Source organism: Onychostoma macrolepis, chromosome 16 (assembly GCF_012432095.1).
Source record: "Onychostoma macrolepis isolate SWU-2019 chromosome 16, ASM1243209v1, whole genome shotgun sequence".
In the NCBI taxonomy this organism is placed as follows: Eukaryota; Metazoa; Chordata; class Actinopteri; order Cypriniformes; family Cyprinidae; genus Onychostoma; species Onychostoma macrolepis.
In genome coordinates, this window is record NC_081170.1 from 35,798,421 (window position 1) to 35,823,870 (window position 25,450).

The window sequence follows — 25,450 nt, forward strand, 5'->3', positions numbered from 1 at the left end:
TAGAAGTTTTAGGCACTTGTGTAAAAATGCTGTCAAAAATAGTGTCATAAATAGATTTTCTTTATCAATTAACTTCTATGAACTAAATGAAATCCACATTTGTTGTGAGCATGCTTTGTGTTTAAAGCAGGTTTTGTCCTCGCTGCACTCGAGCAGAGTTTCTCAGGAGCGTCGCAGGAGGTTTCTTGAAGCGTCTTGAGACGCAGTTCTTCTGGATTTAGCCTCAGTTTGTTCTGTTTCTTCATGTCACTCCAGACAGACTGATGATGATCAGATCACATCTCAAAAATCTCACTGGATTATTACAATTAATGGCAAAACGAATGTTTGGAAATGTAAACTGATATTTCCTCCTGACACACTCCAGCAGAAGATAGAAATAACTGACTTAAAACCTGCTGAAAATACTAGTGTTCTGATCGTTTTGGCCACCGCTGTATACATGTAATTTTTTCCGGTTTCCACAAGCAGCAACAATAACTTTTTTGACATTGATAATAATAAGAAATGCAAAAAAAAAAAAAAAAATCTTGTTTTTATATAAACATTTCTCTCCTCGCATGCATCCAGTTACTTTCAGGAAGACAATACTATCTTTTTTTAGTTTTGCTCAAACAGCAGTTCTGCGCACAGTTTTAGGGTTTATTAGTCTGATTGACCAGCAGCAGCTGCTCACATGACAGCGTTCACATGAACTCCAGTCATTCAGATGACAAATGCCACAAACCACCAAGTTTAGCAAGATTAGTCACATTCAGCCACGCTTTAGACTGTGCTTCATGATGCACCGTTGAGACTGAGCGTGCACGGTTTGCAGATCACGGCTGAGTGCTGGTTTTGTGGCGATTAGATGAAGCTGGTTAGTGCTAATTTTGGTGTGGGCGCTAAGTCCCTGATCAACCGGCCGCTCTGAGCCTCTAATCCCCAGATAGTGTAGATCTCCGTCCATCTCTCGCAGTCATCTCAGTCCTCCACACTCCTCCAGAGCGGCTGAGGATGATGAGCGCACTGATGTCAGTCTGAGGGCGGGTTTCAGCCGCTGTAGGGAAGTGAAAGAGGAAGATCTGAGTCTGATTCTGTGACTCTAATCATAGTAAACAGAGAAAAGAAAACAAAAGCTTAATTTAATAGAGCAAATCAGGCCATACTTCATTGTATTTACACCACAGAGCAGTGAGACGTCTCTTCCGCTCACCGAGGCTGTGTTTATTGGATCAAAAATACTGTGAAACTAGGGCTGCACGATTATGACAAAAATCATAATTGTCGATTATTCCCTTGAAATTGTAATTGCGATTATTAATAACGATTATTTTGAACATTTATGCCATTGTTTGAAGCTGCATGCCATATTTTTATAGAAAAAAATAAATAAATAAGGCTGAAAACACTCTTCCTGAACTTTTATTGCTTTTCTATTGCACTGAGCACTGTGTGGCGCGCAGTTCAGACGAGTACCGCTATTCTGTTCCGCTTTTGACACGTTTGGCGTTTAACACATCTATCACGCGCAACCGTGACAACGACCATCAGTTAGACAACATGTCTTTTATCCAGTGTGTTTGAGTTTGTTAAACCCGCGCTGCAAACACATCTTAAGCACACAGAGGAATGCAAGTGGGCATTTTTAATTGTTTATTTATTTTTGTAATCGCGGCTTTGAACGATTATGTAGTCGTGGCATACATAATCGTTATCATGATTAGAAATTTGATTAATTGTGCAGCCCTATGTAAAACAGTGAAATATTATTACCGTTAAACTGTAATGTATTTCTGTGATGTGCAGCTGTATTTTCAGCATCATTACTGCAGTCTTCAGTGTCACATGATCTTCAGAAATCATAATAATATGCTGCTCAAGAAATATTTCTGATTATTATCAATGCTGAAAACAGTCGTGCTGCCAATATTTTTGTGGAAACTGTGATGCATTTTATTTTTCAGGATTCACAGATGAATAGAAAGTTCAAAAGAACATCATTTGTTTGAAATAGAAATCTTTTGTGACATTATACGTGTTTTTACTGTCACTTTTGATCATTTAATGCAATTCATTAATGAATATGAAGCATTAATTAAAAGATGTAATTCATTGACATGTTTTCAGTTTGTATCTGATGTATTGACAGTAAAGCATGTGTAATTCCACGCAGCTCCTCAAATTATTAGAAGCTTGATGTGAAGGAAAAACATTAATCTTATTACATTACTTAGACTTGAGAATGCAGTTGTCTTTGTTACACATGAAGTTGATCTCGACACCTCTGAAAACATTCTCTGTGTGATTCACCCTATAATGGGAAACTCTTCTCTCCGCTCAAGCGTGACAGGTTTGAGAGATTCGCTCAATCAGGCGGCTCATTAAAGTCTGGAGAGTAAAAATAGCTCTTCACCTTTAGAAAACCTTCGTGCACCGCCGCAGCAGGACAGACGAGGTCCTACCTCTGAAACGTGTCTGTCTGTCTCTCAGCTCTCATCAAATACATCCGGCCCGTGTTCGTGTCGCGGTCGGATCAGGACTCCAGGCGGAAGACGGTGGAGGAGATCAAGAGAAGAGCTCATTCAGGAGGAGAGTGGCCACAGGTACATCACAGCCCACAGAGACTGTGTAGTAACATTTAAAGAAGTCTTTACCTAGATGTGCATATCAGACTTTCAGAGATCTGCTCACTTTATTATTATTATTATGATGATAACTTAAGTTCATTTTCATCATTTGAAATGTTGGTCTTTGCGAACTGATTTGTTGTTTGATCAAATGGTGAATTTTTAGAGAGATAAATAAAAATAGGGCATCAATTAAAACGCTGTTCCCAAGAAAATTTATGTTTGGAACATTTTGATTAAATAAACAAAGAATATTAGTAATAAATTGTTTCTCATTGTAACATGAACATCCAGTCAAATCAGAGCAGTGTAATGATTTCAGATTCACGCCATGTTCACTTTACTGATGTGTTGTTGATTTGCAGGTGTAAACATTGTAGGGTTAATGTTTTGAACTATACACACACACACACATATATACTTATACATATTTAATTAAAGGTATTTATCTTGCTGGATTTATTTATTTTTTCTTGCAATTCTGAGTCTCAATCTTACAATTCAGACTTTGTTTTGTGCACTTCTGATTTTTGGTTTCTGCCACAACATTAAAAAGATAATTGTGGCTTTGTGTCACTTTCAGCTTTTTTACTCAGAATTATGAGTTACATCGCAATTCTGAAAGAAAAAAAAAGTCTAAATCGTGAGATAAAATTACATTTATTCATTATTTTATATCCCATCGCTGAAATAGGCTTCCATGTGTATGATTGGGACTTTGTGAGTTTGTAGTTCTCTTTAAATCAGTTGCTCATATGCGAGGCGTTACAGTGAGTCGTGTGTCATCATGTCGCTGCGGTTTATTTCCAGATTTGTCTCACTGTTGGTTTGGTGAATTGATTCGTGAATGTGAACCGATCAGAAACTGTGTGTGTTTTTCAGATAATGATCTTTCCAGAAGGGACATGCACCAATAGAACCTGCCTGATCACATTCAAACCAGGTGTGTGCGTGTGTGTGCGCGTGTGTGTGTGTGTGTGTGTGTGTGAGCTAGTTTTAGGCGATACTGTATGCTCAATTTTCATATCGTCCTACGCGATATTATTTTGCTAATTTATTTACTTACTTAATTTAATTGTCAGAAAGTGAACCAACATCAGCATAAGGCTAAAAACAGACTAATGTTTTTAATATGACTGAATTTGTATTTAACATAACAATTTAATAGAAACATAGTAAGTTACTAATTATAATGCTTACATTTCCTCAGTTATTCAAACAGCAGCTACAGAAAACAAGCAAAGAACATCATCACTGACTTCAGTCTTTTTTTTTAAGTTTATGCTCTTTAAAAACACTCCCGTTATAATCACTGATAATAATAATAGTCTTGCTATCATCAAAGGCATCAGCAACAGGCGATATCTCTGACTGTGATCTGTTGGCACAGCCCGTGTGTAAGAGAGAGCGTGTGTGTGTGTGTGTGTGTGTGCGCGTGTGTGTGTGCACGTGTGTGTGCGCGTGTGTGTGTGCGCGCGTGTGTGTGTGCGCGTGTGTGTGTGTGTGCGTGTGTGCGTGTGTGCGCACTCTTGCTGCCTAATGGGCAACGCTACATTCAGAAGCAGCTGACGTTGATGTTGATGTTTGTGTGTGTGATTCAGGAGCATTCATTCCTGCGGTTCCTGTTCAGCCTGTTGTGATCCGCTACCCAAACAAACTGGTGAGACATCTGACTTTATACGGTATTACACACAAAACTGAAAGATTTTTCTTGATGTAATAACATCAGACTGGGTTTATGAAACTTTTAGGACAAAGTAATGTATGTTTCTTTAAAAGGACGAGCACATCCATAACTAATGATCTTTAAGTAATAATTGGTCCAGTAATGAAAGCTGTACTGATGTGCAGTAGATTGATATCTCTGACTGTGTTCTGTTTGATGGCGTGGAGCGTCCTGTCAGCAGGTGTTTTGTTCTGAGCTGTGTTTGTGTGGTGAATGCTGATGGATTGACGTTGTGCTTCTCGTTACAGGACACTATCACGTGGACGTGGCAGGGACCCGGAGCGTAAGTGCCTCATTTCTCCACAGCTTTTCATTCGGCTCTTTCACAGCTGTAGTGCTAGAGGGACATTCACTGCCAAAGCAGAATATATGAAGGGAAGGAACCTTCATTTGGAAAACGGCACACATCAGTGTAACTCTGCTCTTTTGCAGGTTTAAGATCCTGTGGTTGACCCTGTGTCAGATTCACAATGAGTTCGAGATCGAGGTGAGTCTCTCTGCTCTGACATGTTTTGTGTTGTCATCTGAACCGTAGAAGATCTTCTGAAGAGCGTATGCGAGATGTGTGTCTGTGCAGAGCCCGTCTGTTTGATTAGGTGCTGTGAGGCTCAGTGAGGTGTTTGCAGTGCTTTTTAGCTAGGGTTGGGTATCGTTTGAATTGTATCAATTCCAATTCTTATCGATTACCAGTTTGATTCCAGTGTGGTTAAAAAAAAAATGAAGTTAAACATATAGATATCAAACATATATTTATTATGTGTCTCTTTTTGCTAAACATTTAATTGCTGCTGAATACCATGAACAAAAATCAGCCGGCTACATAAAAACTGGACTCAATTAAGAGCTTGTGTGCAAAATAGAGCTGCACGATTCTGGAATTTTTTTTTTTATTATTTATTTATTTATTTTTTTATGGAGGTTGTAGTTCTCTCACAATTTGGAAGAAAAAAATAGTATACAACTAAACAAAATCTCATGGAATGTATTAATAGAATGATTACTCACTCATGATTTACTCGTTTCATTACTGGATGAATCAGTGTTTTTGAATGAATCTCTTGAATGAATGATTCAAATACAAATACATTTTTAACAGCCCCTTTTTGCCACCTAAAAATAAAAGATGTGCACTCAGAAATTCATAGGTGGAATTGAAATTTTAATTTTGCAAGTATCCGATTCTGGAATTGGAATTGATTTTCTATTCCCAACCCTATTTTTAGCACATCAATATGGATGGAGACCTATGATTTCTGCAGTGCAGACAGAATTCCAGAATTCAGGCATAAAAATGGAGTGTCACAGAATTTGCCTAATTTTAGATGAATGATTCAAAATGATATGGATGACTGTGTGTAAATATTAAAGCACTGCTGTGTGAATGTGGACCTGCTTTGCTCTACTACACACATTGAAACACACGTGGCGCTTGTCTGCGTCTCACTATATTAACACATGAACTTCATCTGAGAGTCACTTCAGCAGCATTTCAGCATTTACTTTAAGAAAAACTATAAGCAGATACATTACACACAAACTCAAAGATCTGCACTAAAACCCGTCAAAATAAAAGATCGGACAGAAAATCCAGAAACATTTGCTATTGCACGTTAGAATGTATGTCTCAGTGTAGTAATAATAATAATACAAATTTTGTATTTTAAGGAATATCACAATTTTCTGGCATGTTTCAATTTTAACTGTAAAGCAGAAATTGTAAATTGAGCAGCACTTTGTTTGCCAAAACATAAAAGGTATTGTTAAATTTTCATTTGATTACATTAAGAAATTCATTAAATTGTGTATGCCTTCATTTTTTTTTTTTTTTTTAAACTGATGTATTTTTATTACTTGATAAGTCCAGGAAAATTCAGATACAAAACACTGGATTTCAGAAAAAAATGAAACATTTCATAGGGCAATATTATTTCAAATATAGAGATAGTTTTATCAGTTCAGTTGATTAGACTTGCTTTTTGATGATTACGATTTAATTAAACCAATTATAAAAAAAACTTTGTTGTTGAGGAAGGAAGGAGGGTTATTTAGGTGTCATGGTCTGTCAGCTCTCCTCAAGACGCATGAAGTCGTTCACTCAGGATACTCACAAGCTGAAGTTTATCAGGGTTAGTAATGTGAACATGAGCAGAATATTAGTGATGCATGACTTGGCAGAAGAGCAGAGGTTTTGATAAGATTGCTGATCTATTAGTGTATCTGTGTCTGTGTTCTGGAGTGATTCCTGCAGATTCTCCAGACTCGTTCTTGTCATTAGAAATCATTAAGTTGCTGTGGTAAAGTGGGACGAGGCGCTGCATGTCAATAGCGGTGATGTGACCTGCTTTAGCGTGAGCTGCAGTCCAGCATGGACAGACTTTGCTGAATGCTGCGGTTTGTGTGGCTGGACTTCACTTGAGCTGATTCACACAGACGAGTCTTCAGTGTGCTTTTCTCTTTCTCTCAGTATCTGCCCATTTACTCGCCCTCAGAGGAAGAGAAGAAGAACCCAGCGCTCTTCGCTCACAACGTGCGCCGCTTGATGGCAAAGTAAGATCTCCGGGCGCTCCTCATGGCCTCAATCCCTAACTGTATTTACAAAAAAATGTGTACATAAATTTGTAAAGATGTTTAAATATTTGTGTTTTATTACCTGTTGTTGCCTGTTTAATTACTGTCCATATCAGGGGTATTTCCTCCGATGAGGCAAGGGAAGCAGTGTATCCTCAAAAAAACTGGTTGAGAAAATAAAACAACACAAATATTACTAAATATGACATTAAAAGTATAAAAGTCACTCGTTTTTATAAAGTAACACTTTCCAACAGCGACACCTGCAGCTAAAGTTACAGCTGAAGCTTGCCTCCCTTCGGTCCATTGACTTACAACAGAGACCCCTAGCGTGCCGTGGGTTTACTGGGGGGTATTTGAGAATAAATGGGTTAAAGTTACGTGAGGGGGAGCAATGCCTCCATCGCACTATAATTGGATATGATCGGTTATAACTGGATGTGATTGGTTCGTGCGATAAATCCCGCCTCTTGGTTTTGTGCGAGCCCTTAGCCTGAATGAACTTGAAGAAAATGATGGCGTTATTGATTAATTATAAAGCAAGTAAACAACTCACCCTCTTAAATATCACTGCTTTGTCACATCAAAGAAAAACTTGGAATGGCCAGAAAACATGATGACTGTGTCAGTTTTTAGTGAGCATTCAGCTCGATGAAATTAATATGTATCTTTGTGCCTTTATGACGATGACCCGGAAATAAGTTGACTATTAAAAAGAACAGCTGAACATCAGTTCACAAATACAAAACGGAGTGACAATTTACTCCAAGTACAAATAACCTGCCTTGTTGGCAGAGGCTATTTACACTTAGTCTAAATAGCATATCGCTAAAAAAAATTGCTATTTTCACTTAGCGTAAAAAGCAAACTAAGATTAATAAATGCTGTAGAAGTTTTGTTCATTGTTAGTTCATGTCAAATAAAGTAGTTAAACAATGTTAACTAATGAAACCTTATTGTAAAGTGTTTTCAAAATATTGTTTAAATTGTTACTGCCTTTTAGGTATTGTTTTAGAACAAATGTAAAAATGCATAAAAACACTGATACAGTCATGGCCAAAAATATTGGCACCCTTGGTAAATTTGATCAAAGAAGGCTGTGAAAATTAATCTGCATTGTTAATCCCTTTGATCTTTTATTTATTTATTTTTTAATTCACAAAAATCTAACCTTTCATTGGATAATACAAATTTAAAATGGGGGGAAATATAATTTAAGAAATAAAAGTTTTTCTCAAAAACATGTTGGTCACAATTATTGGCACCCCTAGAAATTCTTAGGAGTAAAATATCCCTGAAGTATATTCCCATTCATGTTCATAATCACCCTGGAGTTCTCAAAATTGTGAATATGAAATTATCCAGTCATGGCTTCCTGTTTCACAGAAATATAAATAGGAGGGAAAACAAAGCCCAAATTCCTTAATCATCCATCACAATGAGAAAAACCAAATAGTATATTTCTGATGTGCAGCAAAAGATAATTGAGCTTCACAAATTAGTGAAGTGGCTTTAAGAAAAGAGCTAGAGCAGTGAAAATTTCCATTTCCACCATCAGGGCAATAATTAAGAATTTCCAATCAACGTAAAATGTTAGGAAACTGCCTGGAAGAGGACGTGTGTCTATATCGTCCTAATACACAGTGATAAGGAGAGTTTGAGCGGCTAAAGACTCTCCGATGACCACAGCTGGAGAATTGCAGAAAATAGTTGAGTCTCGGGGTCAGAAAACCTTTAAAAAAACAAACAAAAAAAAAGTCAAACAGCACCTACATCAGCACATGTTGTTTGGGAGGGTTTCAAGAAAAATTCTCCTAGCTCATCCAAAAACAAACTCCAGCACGACTGGATCTTCAAATGGGACTGTATTTTTGATGTTGTGGGCCTATATTTCTGCTGGAGGTCCTGGACATCTTGTTTAGACGCATGGCATCATGGATTCTATCAAATACCAACAGATAAAAAATCAATAAGTGACTGACTCTGTTAGAAATCTTATAATGGGCCATGTTTGGATCTTCCAACCGTACAATAATCCAAACACAAACCTCAACAACAACACAAAAATGGGTCACTGAGCACAAAACCAAGCTTCTGCTGGCCATTCCAGTCCTCTGACCTGAACCCTGTAGAACATGAGTGACCTGAAGAGAAGAAGCTGTGAATCTAAAGGGTCTGGAGTGATTCTGGATGAAGGAATGGTCTCTGATCTCTTGTCAGGTGTCTCTAACCTCATCAGGCATTATAGGAGAACATTTAGAGCTGTTAAACTGGCAAATGGAGGTTTCAAAAAGTATTGAATAAAAGGGTGCGGTTAATTGTGGCCAGTGTGTATTAGAGAAAATCATTTATTTCATAATGATATTTCCCCCAATTTTAAATTCTTATTATGCAATGAAAGGTTAGATTTTTGAATTATTTTTGAATTTTTTTTTTTTTAAATAAAAGATCAAAAGGATTAACAATGCAGATTAATTTTCACAGCCTTCTTTGATCATAATTACCAAGGGTGCCGATATATTTGGCCATGACTGTGTACATACATACATACATGCATACATACATACATGCATACATATAAATGTATTAAAGGGTTAGTTCACCAAAAAATTATCCTGTTATTTACTCACACTCAAGCCATCCTAGGTGTGTATGACTTTCTTCTTTCAGATGAATCCAGTCGGAATTATATTAAAAATGGTCCTGGCTCTTCTAAGCTCTATCATTGCAGTCTGCGGGTGTTTCTGTTCAACAGTCTGAAACGCGTAAAATAAAGTGCTCGAATCCATATAAAAATGTGCCTCACACGGCTCCGGGGGGTGAATAAAGGCCTCCTGTAGCGAATCCATGCATTTTTGTAAGAAAAATATCCATATTTCAAACATAATAAACACATCTCTCTCACTTCATAACTGTGGTATGTGGAAGCCGTTCCGGCGGATGACATAGGACGTATGCGTCGCGTGATTAGTGACTAGTGTGGAGAGAGAACAAAACAAAATGCTGGTCACGAAATAGCAGCACAAAACGAGGATGTGTAAAGAAAAATTTCGATATAAGATTTTTAAGCCAAGAGGAGACTGGTTTTCCTTTGCTAAAGTAATGACACTTTGCTTCCTTTGCTCCTATAAACAAACGTTGTTTTTTGCTAGACTCACACGCGGATGCGCTGTGCCGGCGTCCTACATCATCCTCCGAAAAGACAGTCTCTCGTGAATGCGCGTACGACAGATAGCGGAAGTTAGACCAAACTGTTTATATCGTTTAAATATGGAATATTTTTTACAAAAATGCATCAATTCTCTACAGGAGGCCTTTATTCATCCCCTGCAGCCATGTGAGGCATGTTTTTTTTTTTTTTTAGTGGATTCACGCACTTTATTTTACGTGTTTTGAACAGTGTAACAGAAACACCCGCTGACTGCAATGATAGACTTATTTTTTAATATAACTCCGATTGTATTAGCCTGAAAGAAGAAAGTCATATACACCTAGGGTGCCTTGAGGGTGAGTAAAACATGGACTAATTTTCATTTTTGGGTGAACTATACCTTTATAACTGCCTCCTCATTTTAAAACACCACTGCACGCCACTGGTTCATATGAGAAATAAAAAAATCCAAATTACTGTATAGATTATTATTAGTAGTAGTAGTAGTAGTAGTAGTAGTAGTAGTAGTAGTAGTAGTAGTAGTAGTAGTAGTAGTAGTATTGGTGTTATTTTTGTTTGTTGTTTTTAGTATTTAAGTTTTTTTTTAGTATTTATTTATTTGAAACAAATTCATCAGCAGCAGAAAACCTGTTTGCAAACGGTTTATATTTTATTTAGGTGGAAACAGGCCTTTTATGGATGTATTTCACGAAACCTTTTGTGTTCCTGACTGAGTTTTGTTTCTCTTTCGGTCGACTCACTCTACATCTCACTATGGGAAACGGCTCTTGCGTGGCCATCCATAAAGCCCTATACAATCATGCCCATCAGGCCCATGCTCTCGGGAAGCTTCATCCCTTCCTATATAAACCGCAGCGCTGGCCCAGTATGGCATCCTACATCTCTTCACTCGCAGCATCCAAGCTACGAGCCCTTGTTTCAGTGCACTTAATGTTACTTTGGCAAGACTAAACTGTCCAAAAGACAAGTTACCACTGTAGGTTGTCAGGCTAAATAAGAACAGTAAGTGTATTGAAGTGCTTTACCAAGCATATGAAGTAGACAAAAATCAACATACCAGTTGAACATGGCTTCTTCTATGAAATCAAGCAAATCCCCCCCAATCCCTTGTCCTGGGGGATGTGGATTCACTATTGCAGCTAGGGATCTGCATTTAGTATGCCCAGTGTGACTGGGTCCGGAGCATGCCCAAGCAGCATTACGGTCACCGGTCTCTTGTAATCAATGCAGCAAACTGTCTCCTGGGATGCTGTGCAGGAGAGCGGTGTTTGTGTAGATGTGTGTAGCGATCCCATACAGGGGAGAGATACCACAGCATCCCTGCAGGTAACAGTATATCCTATGCTGACGAGTTGGGTTGAGCTCTGAGTTTTATTCCTTCGGATGAGCTTGGGGAACTAGTCGCTTTCGAGATGGAAATAGAGTCATTCCCTTAAGTCCTACCAGACGATGACTCGGTTTCCATCACATCCTTGAGAGATATGTCAGATGATGGGGAGGAGAAGGATGATGAAGATCCGTTTGCTCCCCAACCGGAGTCCTCTGGTTACCAGCCAGGGGTGGAAGAACAGCAGACGGCAACAGGGTGTAAAACTCTGCTCAAGGTTTGCCGTCGAGCAGTGAGCAGGCTTGGCATTGATTGGCCATCTGCTCTCTATGCTCGAGGCTAGATGGGAAGTTACTTGTCCCTACTACCTCAACAGTTCACCAGACACTTCCACCTTTTCAGGACTGCATCTAGGATTCATCTAGGATTCCAGTATATGGCTTTTCCTCACTGGACATGGCAGGCATGCAGGAGATGGGCTGGTCTCGCATGGTGCCAATGCCACCAATCGGCGGTCGGTTTATCCACGATCACACCTAAGCTGCCAACGATCTGATCATTGCTCAGCATCGATTTTTGAGAATATTCATAAATCTTCTCCTCAAACGGGGCACACTACCAACACGATCACTCTTCTGTTGGCTTACATTGCTGAGCTGGAGGAGGAGATGACAGGGGCTTTGTCATGGGGAAAGAACGTCACTGAGCTGTCGATTGAGATTTGCACTGTAATGGATCTCTTATTGTGCTCCTCAAGATGCCTGGCTCAGTCTGCAGGATGAACTCTGGGTCTGGCGGTGGTTTGTCAGAGAGCACTTTGGCTGAATTTGTCCACTATGGCAGAAAATAAGGCTCATTTCCTTGATCAGCCTATAGATCCTAAAGGTCTGTTCGGGCTGGCTATGGCAACAATGCAACCACAAATCCCCCAGAGTACAATGATGAGCGTCAAAAGCACTCACCAACCACTGCACATACCCTGGGGTCCAGTAGAGAAGCACCGTCACACACCTATTTCCCCTGTGTTGTTGAATCAAATAAAGCAGACTGTTTATGTGCAAGAACATTGTGTGGTCTCTTGTTCTCCCCCCTTTCTAAATTCAAGGTTTCATACAAAACCTCATGAACAGAGATTAAGTTGCAATACGGTGTTTCTCAAGCACCCTGTGCAAACTGTATTGTTAAAAACACCCGCAATGCAAGGAGTAAGTCTACAGCAGTTTCATGTTTGACCACTAGAGGTCTCTCCAACACCATGTTTAAATGAGTTGCGAGACTTATCGGTACACCTAGACAATTGGGTGAAATGCACAGACTCTCAGTGGTTACTGAACACGATCTAAAACAGGTAGACTGCAGTTGTGAGAGAACCTCCGGGGTTCTCAGGAATAAGACAGTCAAAAGTGCAAGCAGAGAATGCAAACATTTTGAGGGAAGAGATAAAATATCTCCTTCTCAAAGAAGCAATTAAGGAGGTGGCAGCAGAAGGATCGAACAAGGGATTCTTCAGCCAGTACTTTCTGATCCCAAAGAAAGGGGGAGGCATACGGCCTATTCTGGACCTCGGAGAGACCTCAAATACCTGAGGAAATACAAATTCAGAATGCTGACACACAAGTCCCTGCTCCATTCTATACAAAAAGGAGATTGGTTCACCTCAATAGATCTGAAATATGCTTGCTTCCATATTCAGATCCATCCCCAGCACAGACAATTTCTAAGGTTTGCATTGTTCAGCGTTCGGCCTGTCTCTAGCACCCCACATTTTCACAACGCCTCTCAGGCAGCAGGGCATAAGGATATTAGTGTATCTCGATGACTGGTTAATTTTTGCCAGGTCAAAAGAGATGGCAGAGCTGCAAACAAGGGCAGTGTTAATGCATTTGAATGCTCTGGGGTTTGCAGTAAACCAGAAAAAGAGCTCATTAAAGGGGTCATCAGATGCAAAATTCACTTTACATGTTGTTTGAACATGTTGGAAGTGTGTGTACACATCCACTCTATAATGATAAAAATCCGCCCAGTGTTTTTTTTTTTTTTATTAATCCCTATTTTAAAATCCCCTTTCTCAAATCAGGCTGTTCTGAGATTCCTGTCAGAATGACATAGTTCTGTACAGGCCCCGCCCATGATAGTTGATTGACAAGACCGTCTTACCTTAGACCCGCCCTGAGTGAGCTGAGAGCTATCCGCCATTGTGTCGATTTCGTTGCAGGGGAAGACAAGATGTCTCCGATTAAGTGATTGAGGCGTTTAGTTGTTGGATGTAATAATGAACTTAGCGGTCGTCGTTTACTCCCGACATCTGAGCCGCTGAAGACGCAGAGGATTAATGTTACTTTCGTTTTTGAAAGGAATGCGCGATCCCCAATGTGCCTAAATGCGTTTGTTCGCGCGAATCATTCGTGATCCAGCTTCGTCTACAGAAGTGAGTATAAGGTTGTTGTTGTTTCTTTTTATGAATCCTTGCAAATTGTCTTTCCTAATAACATGCTAGTTAGCCAGTTTTACAGCTAAAGTAAACAGTACTGCTCATCACTCCATGGAAGAGAGGGGCAGGGTCAGCAGAGCTCATTAGCATTTAAAGCAACATGGACTAGAACAGTGTGCTGGAAACAGAGCTGATTTTGACAGGGTAAAAAGGGTGTTTTTTTACACTACCATTGAGAAATTTTAACCAAAGTATGTTAATCAACTTGTGGAAAAGGTCCGATGACCCCTTTAACTCCAACACAGTTAGTGACATTACTGGGTTTAAACCTATATTCAATATCTTACCGGGCAACCCTGTCTGAACAGAGGGGACAGAGTTTAGGAAACTGTGTGAATCAGCCTCATCTGGGGAAAACGGCCTCTTTTCAGCTGCGTCTGAGGTTGCTGGGCCTCATGGCTTCAGTCATAGCAGTAGTGCCTTTGGGGCTGCTGTTCATGAGAGATTTTCAGAGATTGCTTCCCTGAAATTAAATCCCCCCCCAGACTTCTCGGCCCAATGTCTCAAAGCTCTGCTCATCTGGCGGGACAGGAAATTTCTGACGGAAGGTATGCCAATGGGAGTGGTCTCGAATCGCAAGGTGGTCACCACAGACACATCCTCACTGGGTTGGGGAGCGATAAGGGAAAGACAGCCTGTGAATAATGTATAGACAGAATCAGTCAAAATAATGCATATAAATTGTCTGGAACTCCTTACAGTTTCTTTTGCCCTCAAACACTTCCTCCCCGCAGATAAAAGGCTGACATGTGTTAGTCAGATCAGACAGCACATCAGTGGTTGCGTATATAAACAGGCAAGGGGGAGTCCGATTGAGGAGTCTGCATGCCCTGGGAAAGAGAGTGTTGTTATGGAGCAAGAAGCACTTACTGTCTCTCAGAGCGACACATGTTCCAGGCCGAATAAATATCAGGGCAGACCTGTTGTCGAGGGGGAATCCTCACCCAGGGGACTGGAGTGTATGGCCAAAGAAACAACATCAACAACATAAAACATAATTGTAAATATTTTTCTGATACGAGACTTTTATTTTAAAAGATGTGCATAAAACCTGTTGACACTTCTGTCAGATGCAGTTTAAGTAAAGAGTGTCTGAGAAAAATGCACTGTCCCAATTCAGTATCTGCGGTCAGATAAGATGTTGACAGGTTTAATGTCAGTGTCATTATTCTATCGTTATTTTCATAACTTATGAAATAAAAAGTCTCTCACCTCAGAAAAGCGAACTATCCTGTCCTGCCAGATGTTACCGTGTTTGTAGCGTACACAACGCGTAAAATAATAGTACAGTACCGATAAATCACATAACTGGTACTGTGTGTTAGCTGGGAAGGATTTGCATGAAGGTATGATATTCATTCTATTCAGGAGCAGTTTCCACATTTCATTAACAGTTCATGTTAGTATTGTATATTCACCATGGTAACTGTTGTTTCAATAACCCAAAAAATACCATGTTATTTTCACTTTGTGTCATTTTGTATATATGTTTAAATGACTGTGGTGGCTCATACCAACTTAATTGTATTAACAAAAACTAGTTTGGGACTGCTATTTAATAGCTTTACCTAATAGGCTGTTTATTCAGTATTAGTCGTATTCTTAACAGTCTTAACTTCATCTTTGTGAAATAAATTTGCTTGTTTGTTTTTTTAAAACATATATATATATATATATATATATATAGTGGGTCATAGCTTGATGGCCATGGGAACCAAACCAGTTGAGAACCACTGCACTACAGCACACTGGGCCCTCAGGCTGTTTCTGATTGTTTGGTCAGAGACATTCACATCAGTAGCCTGCTGGAGGTCATTTTGTAGGGCTCTGGCAGTGCTCATCCTGTTCCTCCTTGCACAGAGGAGCAGATACTGGTCCTGCTGATGGGTTAAGGACCTTCTACGGCCCTGTCCAGCTCTCATAGAGTAACTGCCCGTCTCCTGGAATCTCCATGCTCTTGATACTGTGCTGGGAGACACAGCAAACCTTCTGGCATTGGCACGTATTGATGTGCCATCCTGGAGGAGTTGGACTGCCTGTGCAACCTCTGTAGGGTCCAGGTATCTCCTCATGCTACCAGTAGTGACACTGACCCTAGCCAAATACAAAACTAGTGAAAAACAGTCAGAAAAGATGAGTAGCGGAAAAAATGTCAGTGGCGTCCACCTGTAAAGCCATTCCTGCTTTGAGGGTCGTCTCATTGTTGCCCATCTAGTGCACCTGTTGTTAATTTTATTAACGCCAAAGCAGCTGAAACCGATTAACAACCCCCTCTGCTACTTAACTGACCAGATCAATATCCCAGGAGTTTAATTGACTTGCTGCTATACTTAATTTTTTTTTGAGCAGTGTATATCCCATAGTGAGATCTTGAGCGAGTCGAGCGGAAGATAACATTTGGTTATAGTTATAACCTTGGTTCTGTGAGGGAGATGAGTGAGACATCTCACCAGAGGTCCCATTATTCTTATGCTCAGAAGAGCTGTAAAGCATGCACTGGGCCAGTGCTGCGGTTTATATAGGAAGGGGCGGGGCTTCCTGAGAGCATGGGCCTGATGGGCGTGATTGTATAGGGCTTCATGGATGACTACACAAGGTGTTTCCCATAGTCAGATGTCTCACATCTCCCTCAGAGAACCAAGGTTATAACCATAACCAAATGTTTCTGCTGTATGTTAGGACAGACTCTGATTGTCATGTGTTGTGTCTGAAGGGCCCTGCAGGTCCCCGTCACAGACTACTCGTTTGAAGACTGTCAGCTGGCCATGGCGGAGGGTCAGATCCGGCTGCCTGTCGACACGTGTCTGCTGGAGTTTGCTAAACTGGTGCGCAGTCTGGGGTGAGTCTCGTTATCATCACAGACGCTGATGAGGAGAATCAGCCTGCAGACACTTCAGCATGCAGAAGATGATGAAAAGAATCCATTTTACGTTTCCCAAAATTCTTATTTTTCTGTTTAAATTTTTGTATTGGAAATGAATTTTAATTTAGTGGATTTTTCCATTGGAAAAAATAATTTCCATTGAATGAATACATTGAGTGTGCAGCCCTGCTTTTGATGCATTCATTCAACATTTGCGTGACATTCTGGCTCATACAGTAGATTGCGTTTTCTGACTGGATTGTGATTTCTGCATGGCTGCACTGATGTGAGTGAATGTGTGCTGATGCTGGATGAGGTTTGTACTGAATTGCTCGTGTCGAATCTCAGGCTGAAGCGTGTGAACTCAGAGAAGCTCCTGCAGGATTATGGGAGGCGAGCTTGTAAACTGCAGGGTCAGAGACTGAGTCTGGAGGATTTCGCCCAGTTCCTTGAGCTGCCCGTGTCAGGCGAGCTCAGACACATGTTCGCTCTCTTTGATGAGGTAAATTAATATCCATCTACACAGGTTTTAATGGTTCATGATCAGATGTGAATATGTGTGATTGACTGATTAGCTGTTGTTTGTGCTCAATGCCACGAAATATTTCCGTCTCGTCTCTCTCTGAGCAGAATGAAGACCGCTCGATGGACGTCCGGGAGTTTGTGATTGCCTTCTCTGTGGTGTGTCGACCTGCAAAAACACTGGACACCATCAGGCTGGCCTTCCAGGTCAGATGAGTAGATTATGCCAGGTTTTCTGAAGCGACTGAATGACTGCAATGACTCTGAGAGTCTGCTGGTTTCTGTGATGTCTTCAGATGTTTGAGGCAGAGGAGGACGGTGCGATCACAGAGAGAGAGCTGATGTGCATCTTGAGGACGGCGCTGGGCGTCGGAGAGCTCAAAGTCAGCCGTCTGTTCAGAGCCATCGATGAAGAGGACTCGGGCAAAATCACCTTCGGTAAGAGACAACTGATCTGCTGTCTTCGTTCTTCTCCTGGATTTCTTGAGAATGAGTCATTATTTCCGTTTCGGCTGATGTGGCCTAGGATTGTGTAGATGATGATAAAACGTTTGTCTTTAACACAATCACCTAGGGCTGCACAATTAATTGAAACACAACTGAAATCACGATATGGCTTAGTATGATTATTGAATTACTGTGATTTAAATTAAATTAAATAAATGCATGCACTGGATGTTTCAGAGCGAACGGTTCATTTATATATGCGAGTAACACAGGATTCATTTTTTTAGTGAGTTGCTTTAACAAACATTTCAGGAAATTATCGACAAAAGAGAAGCTTTAAGGACTCCCTGCAGTTATCCATAAAAATAAATGTCTGATGGTTTATTGTTTGAAAATGAGGAAAGTAGGATTAATATTAGGTGAATATTAGCCATAAATGTTAGTATTGCAATTTTATAGTTATAATGTAATATAAAAGGATTTCTATGTAACTTTTCCTCAATACCCTGTTTTAATGCTTTACAGTGGAATATTGCAATAGTAACAATTCTTACTTTTATTTAGTCATTTTATATTAATATAGTAATTTTATTGTAATGTTTCTTATGTATTTTATTATTATTATTATCACAATTTTGAGATATAATCACTCTGGCCAAAATTGTGCAACCCTACAAACAAGCACAGCAATCTGGATTTTTTTTTATTGCATTTTAAGTTTTAATCATAAATTTATCAGGAAAAAAATGATTATTATTATTTTTATTTTTTTCCCCAATTCATGTTACCCTGCTGTAACTTAATGCCGGTTAACATTCACATATTTGAGGTCTCGAGGGCCTCATTCTGCTATCATTTGATGGAATATGTAAACACGCAGCCTATCCTGTGTCTCTGACGTAGTTCCCACAAGTTGCTCTTAACAGAAGCATCTGAATCATGTGTCAGTTATTTAGGCAGCAGCATCAGACGCTGTCTGTCAGATGATGTTTTCCTGCTCTAACTCTTGTTCCTCTGGCGTCTCCTGCTGGCAGAGAGCTTTAGGGAGTTTGCCGATCAGCATCCAGACTTCGCCGAGCAGTACCTCTACTCAGACAACGCAGGCTTCGGCAGCAGCTCCCCGTCCCACGCCGCCAACGGCTTCTGCGCCGACTTTAGCCCCAGAGAGCAGAAGAAGCTCGACTGAGCACCGCTGCGATGTTTACTTCCTGCTGTCCGTGACATTTGATTGGTTCCTTTACGCTTGCTGGTTTTCTCTTCCCCTCAGCATCACTATTTCAAAAGCAAATTGAAGGGAATTTGTTATTTGTGTTTTTGTTTTTTGGTCAGAGAAATACTTGAAAGCCAAGCACTTATCTCATTTCTCATTGGGGGATTTATTTGTGTGACTGATGCTGACCAATGCATGTTTTTGTAATCCGGATGAAAACATCCAGTCAGTAATGAACGCAAGCGGTTTCTTGCGCTCTCATTCAGTCCCTCGCCCGTCCACGTCTTTTGTTTTCCATCTTTCATGACTGTAGATGCCTTTATGAATTCATAAGTGAGTATTTGCATGGGCTCGATGCTTGATAACAGTATTACTCAGTATTTGATCTGATCGTTGAGCGCCAGTGACGGATATCTGAACTCTGTCTCCTCCTGCTGGACGGAGGTGAGCATCAGGTTCGAGGTGCAAAATACGACTGGATTAAGTGCTGGTCTGAATCAGAATGAGCCAGTTTTATTATATTATTATATCTCCTTATTCCTTAATATTTTGTCCCTTCGCTCAGGGGAAAGTGGCTAACGGTGTTTGTTTTGGGTGTGTGCGCGTGTGTGTTATTTCTTTTTTCATCCTTTTGTACAGTCAGTTGCACATTTATGAATTTTGTATGTCCAATAATCATTTCATGATCACATGGCAATCGGCTGGGTTTTTCTTTTTCTTTTTTATTTGTATTTTTTGTATTTTTTTGGGGGGGGGGGGGGGGTAATTTTCAGGTACTGAAATAAACTGCTAAAATCTTGCATTGATATGGACCAAATACAGAATAATGACTGTGGTGTAGTTAGAGAGTTAGGAATCTGATCAATGTTATTCATTAGATATAGTCCATAACGGAGCGTTTACCTTTTGATAAACATATTCCTGTATTTTTCTATTTTTCACTCTCAGAGGCAAGTGAAAAATTGACTTCAAGTCCAATAATTTGGCCAATACTAGTGGCTTATTCTAATATTATAGTAAATTTTTATCTGCATTCTATGTCAAGTAAAGTCTTCCTTCATTTGAGCTTCGGTGTCGTCACGCAAACAATCAGAGTCTGACTGATGTCACATTGAATCCCTGATGAACGGTGTTTTCTGCTTTAACACACACCTGAGGGAATAAATCTACTGCCTGATGTGATTGAAAACATTTATTGAATCACATTTTTTTATTTCTTTTCATTTGAACCACACAATGAGGCCGAAGTTAAGCGAAATGCAGTTATTTTACTTAAATGTGACTTACCACAAAGATTTCAAAAGTTGTTTTGCTAAAAGATACTGTTATTATTCATAAATTTTATACGATTTGTTTATGGTTGATGATGTGAAGATGCAGGTTTGATCAGTTTAGTCTCCACAACATTTCACCAACACCTCAGACTTCTGCGTTTATTACAATCTGAGATGTGATTCGCTCTTTACCTTCTAGTGAAATCTGTTAGACCCTCGAAAGGACTCCACCATCAGTTCTCAATTCAACTCACATTTTTGACAAAGCAATATTTCATCGACGTCACCACCTTTTTAAGAACGATTTCTGATATGTATTTTGAATATTCCGAGTGCTGGGCATTTTGTGAATTTTGATATACATAAAAGAATTTTCTCTCACTGCCATGACAAATTTGTGATCTAAAGTGTTATTTTCAGATTGACCTTGTTAGCTAGTATGATTAGCTTCTGTCTTTCTACACGTTCTGTGATGTTTTCCTCGCTGATGGCGCTATGTATGTAATTATGGTTACTTTTTTCTTTTTTCTTTTTTTTTTCCTTCCCTAAACAATACAGATTTCACAAAGATTATTGTTGGCCTTGAATTTCGATGTCATTTTAATGAGGAAAAGAGAATGTATTGACAATCCATCACAATCAGCGGTCAAAAGCGCATCATATTTCAGTGGCGATAGTCTCAAACAGGAAGCAGTGAGTGGCGGATCTGGAGCCTGATGTACAGGGTCTCTGTGCTCATGACGGCTCCGGTCTCAGTCCATGCTTTTTCTCCCTCTTTCTAAATTTGATGCATAATTACTCGTGCTGGCACTTTAGATTTTGAAGCTTTCTTTTCATGAATCCTCTGACGAATGTGATGGTTTGCTGGTGTTCATGTGACCGGTTTCTGAATTACTGTGATCAGTTACCGTGTTACAGTGAATGGTTACTATGTAACATGTTACCGTAATCAGTTACTGTGTTACAGTGATCTGTTTTTCTGTTTTACAGTAATTGGTTACTATTTCACTTGTTACAGTGATCGGTTTCTTTGTTACAGTTAACTGTTACCGTAATAAGTTACTGTTACAGTGATCAGTCACCGTGTTGCAGTGATTGTAACTAGGTTACAGTGACCGGTTTATGTGTTACAGTGGCTTTGTTTTGATATGTACCCATACAGATGATACTGTATTGCACAGAAAGGGATTGTGGGTTTGCTCTGGGTCTGATGGGGTTGCAGTTCTTGGACATTAAACTAGTTCATTCTTATCTGATGGGAATCATTGTCTTTGTGTTGTAAAGAAGTGAATCTCATGAAACCTGTCAAGAACATGTTTGTTTTTACCCTAAAAACCTTCACCATGAAGAACACAAAGGCTATTTTTCAGACAATTAAGGTTTTCTTTTTTTTTTTTTTTGCTTGTTTGTTTGGTTTTTCATAAACACATTCACCCCAAATTCATATTATCATAATGAAGCAAAGTGTTATTTCTGTGAAGAAAATAAAATGCAATGCGGTTTTCAATTAAACAATCCTTTTATCGGTGTTTTAAATTAGACTAATTAGAATATCAAAGCAAAAGAGTCAAATGTGTGTTAAATTGTCATGAAAATGTCATATCAAAGTATCTCAGTTGTTTCATTTGTTTCAGTGGCCGGAATATTATTGAATGTAATAATCAGAAATATGTGCTCTGAGCAAACCTTAGTCTCCTTTCTCACAATCAGAAGCAGTGATTTAAGATGGAAAGAGTTTTGTTTTGCATTGTTTTCATCAGTTTTGTAATATAATGAAACGAGGACCCAGCATCTCTCTGGTGTGATCCTTTTTTTCTTCTCAGCGTAGACTTTATTTGAAATACCTCACAGAAGACCTGCTCTGCTCTGTGTTCGTAAGGGTTCCTGTATTTATTTCTCTGGTGTTTGTGGCGCATGTCTAACACTGAGCTGAAGAAGAAAGGCTGAACTCCTCCAGGTCGTGTGTCTTTCTGATGGCTCTTCTGGCACTCGTCCGGCTGAAGTAGATCTTAGCTCTGTTTTCTATTTTGCCCTGACTTTTATTTTGTAATGTATCAAAAGAGTCATTTTTACAAGATTCCTGGGCTTGTCTGTTTTGACTGCTATGAAATGACTTCTCATTCTGACTCTTCAATAAAAAAGGGACACTTGACGACATTCTCTCTGGCTCTGCTTGTTTTCTGCTGAGATCACATGAGCTTCAGGTTCAGATCGCCGTCATATAAAAAACTATAATGTAGGATTTCTTAACTATCATATTGTCTTTTCAGGGTTTCTGCAGATCATAAAAAGTCTTCATTTGCCCTTGCTTCATTTCTTAAAAAATGAAAATCTTCCTCAGTATTTTTGTTTTGTTTTCCAGTACAAATATCTGAATATCCTTAAATCATGATAGATTTACTTGAGATAAGATATCATGTTTTCTGAGAAATGTGACCAATTTAAGTGAGTTTATGCTTAAAACAAAACCAATATCTGTCGATGGGAAATGAAAACGTGTTTTCTCTTTGAATTCGTTGGATTTTTCTGAGCAGGGACCGAGCACTGGCAGATATTTGTTCTTGCTTTAGTCATAATCTCACTTCATTTCATTAGTTCGTCTTCTGTCATTTTGCTTTTCATGTAAATGAATTTTGATTTAAGAATATTTAGGTGTTTCTTTTTGGTAACACTTAAAGCATTCCCTGAGTTCTTTCATATTTTATCACCATTTTCTAAACTATAGCGAATAAACTGGTAATGTGAGAAATGTTGAAGGTGTCTGAATAAATTTTGGTTTGAGTATAAAGAAGGTTAAAATTTGGCATTTAAGACTTCAGTACCTTTTTAAGACGAAGAAAATTCGAGGAATAAGGTATGGTCTCTAAATGTAAATGTCTTGTGTCCTAAACACATCTGACATTTACACAAAAACTTAAAATACTAGAACATTAACAGTTAAACTGTGTCGGAACAAATTCATCTTAATGTGAGAGAACTTTGATAGAAAGGTATGTAATGAATTCGGTTGAATATCTGTCAGCTGTCACACAATTAGCTCAACCAATTACCAAGCAACGCTTCATTTTGTTCAGTCTGTGTGTAAAAAGGTCACATTAGCGTTTAAAGAAAAACATGGTCAAAGTGTCTGAATCATGTTTGGGTATAATATGTCATGGTTTACTTTATTTCGCTATCCTGAATAATTTTTGGTTTGACTTTATAATTTTATATTGGGTTTTTGCATTTGTCTTGTGTTCTGTGGGAGTTGTTGTGTTCATCTGTGTTTCTGAGCTGTACAGCTGTGTTGGGATCAGGGCCGTCCCGAGCATGGGGCTCTGGTTGCAATGTATTCATTGTCAAATTCAAAAATTAGTTGAATTTTAATTCTGAAAAACACCATTATTTTCTTTAAAATAAAATCATATTTTAAGCTATCAGGTCATGTTACAATGTGCCAGATGTTATGATGTGCCCCACCTATGGGGCATGTTGTCACATGTCACTTATATTCTTTTGGGGTAAATAAATTTTAAAAAAGTATGTGCTGTAATTATGAAACAAACCACATACAGTATTTGTACTAGACAAGTGTGAAATTAATGTGGGGAAAAAATAAATAAATTATCTGAACCCCATGTGGATTTATACAAACTGAGAAAGTCAGTGTTTTTAGTTGTTGTTGTTTGTTTTTTACGTGTGTCTGTGAATTCATTGATTCATTTGTACAGTGTATAGAATGCTGGATGTCATGATTCTTTAATGGACCGATGCGATTGAGTGATCAGCGTCTCCTGAAGCTCATCACTGTGTTTTTCCTGATTCTCTCATAAATGCACGAGTGGATCTGATGAATCTGACTGACAACAGAGTTTCTCCCGCAGCGTCCTTGTTCTCACAGAAGTGTTTTCATCAAATGAACTGCTCTTTTAATTGGCTCCGGTCAGGTGTGCGGCGGAGAGCAGCTCTACGGAGGATTGTTTAAAAGCAGTGAGTCTTACCATGACAGTCGCTCCGAGGAATCTCTCATTGAGAGAGACGTCTGGACCATGACCGCTCTGTCCTACATCATTCATATACCATTCACTCACTGCTTTCTTCTGCCATAGTCTTTTCTTTTTTTTTTGTACCATGACTGTTTTTCCTCATCATTAAGACCCGAGCAGCAAGAGACTCGGTTTGGCATTAAATGTGAAATCTGCAGATCCACATCAAACCTTCAATCTGTTTGATCATGTTAGCAGGTGGCGTGTGATGGAAATGAATCTCTGAAAGGTGTTGAGTATTGAATTAGCGCTGTCAGCCACTAATGATAATAATATTTGTTCAAAGGCCATGCTGGGATATGAATTACCACACGCCTGTGCCATTTGATAAACACCACATTATTTTCATGTTATCATGCCATTTTGTAAATCTAGCGAAGAGTGCTATTTTAGTATTATTTATACTGTATACTTCATAGGGTTTGTTCTATTCATTTTAAATTAACTTTTTTTTTTCAGTTTTCACTTTAATTTTACTTTCGTTTTTAGTAATTTTGTTATATGATTTAGTTGTTTTTATTCTTTTATTATTATTATTATTAAATACTTCCATTTAGGTTTAATTTATTTTCATTTTTAGTTTTAGTTTTTATTTATTTCCAGTTAGTAATTTTAGTGACTCAAATGAACCTTATTTCATTTGGTTGCAGGGTTTTCTTTCTTTCTTTCTTTCATATTAATGAAAACATTTTAATAGTTTTAGTAATAACAATAACCCTGGTACTTAAAAAGTACAGTATATTGAGGAGACAAGGGGCTAGTTGTAATTTTTCCAATTTATTGAACAGACATAAACCTTAAAGTATTAACTATATTAATAAACATTTTAGTAAAACATTTTTTCCCCTAACTTTTTTTCCAACATGCCACTGATGAAAAATCCTCTCGTCCTGAGAACACAGTTCAGTCTTTCAGTTCATTCACGAGTTACCATCCAGCTTCACGTTTCTTGTGCAATTAGCACATAATTATGGGGGTAGAATTGTTGCATAATTCCAAATAAATAGATTATGATCCACAAATAAATATAATATATTGACAAAAAATAAACATATTGACAAATAAATAGAATGAGATCCACAAATAAATTGTAGAGTTTCACAAACATAAATTAAATTCACATTAAAAAAAAAAAAAAAAAACATAAAATGAGATTTGCAAATAAAAAACATATTCACGAATATCTTCTTATGTCACAAACAACTTTGCCTGGCAT

General features: G+C 38.7%; 1 protein-coding gene across 1 annotated transcript in view; it reads left to right on the plus strand.

The window, feature by feature from the left end:
* The window catches only part of LOC131521267 (lysophosphatidylcholine acyltransferase 1), a 41,620-nt gene extending 19,254 nt beyond the window's left edge, over nt 1-22,366 (plus strand). Inside the window, exons 4-14 of the mRNA XM_058745823.1 lie at nt 2,473-2,585; nt 3,492-3,552; nt 4,211-4,269; nt 4,584-4,618; nt 4,768-4,822; nt 6,800-6,882; nt 16,607-16,732; nt 17,105-17,258; nt 17,387-17,485; nt 17,575-17,716; nt 18,760-22,366. Of these exons, the coding sequence (XP_058601806.1) occupies nt 2,473-2,585; nt 3,492-3,552; nt 4,211-4,269; nt 4,584-4,618; nt 4,768-4,822; nt 6,800-6,882; nt 16,607-16,732; nt 17,105-17,258; nt 17,387-17,485; nt 17,575-17,716; nt 18,760-18,911 (1,079 nt within the window). The 3' untranslated portion in view covers nt 18,912-22,366. The remainder of the gene's footprint in view (nt 1-2,472; nt 2,586-3,491; nt 3,553-4,210; nt 4,270-4,583; nt 4,619-4,767; nt 4,823-6,799; nt 6,883-16,606; nt 16,733-17,104; nt 17,259-17,386; nt 17,486-17,574; nt 17,717-18,759) is intronic.
* Nucleotides 22,367-25,450: the final 3,084 nt, after the last annotated feature.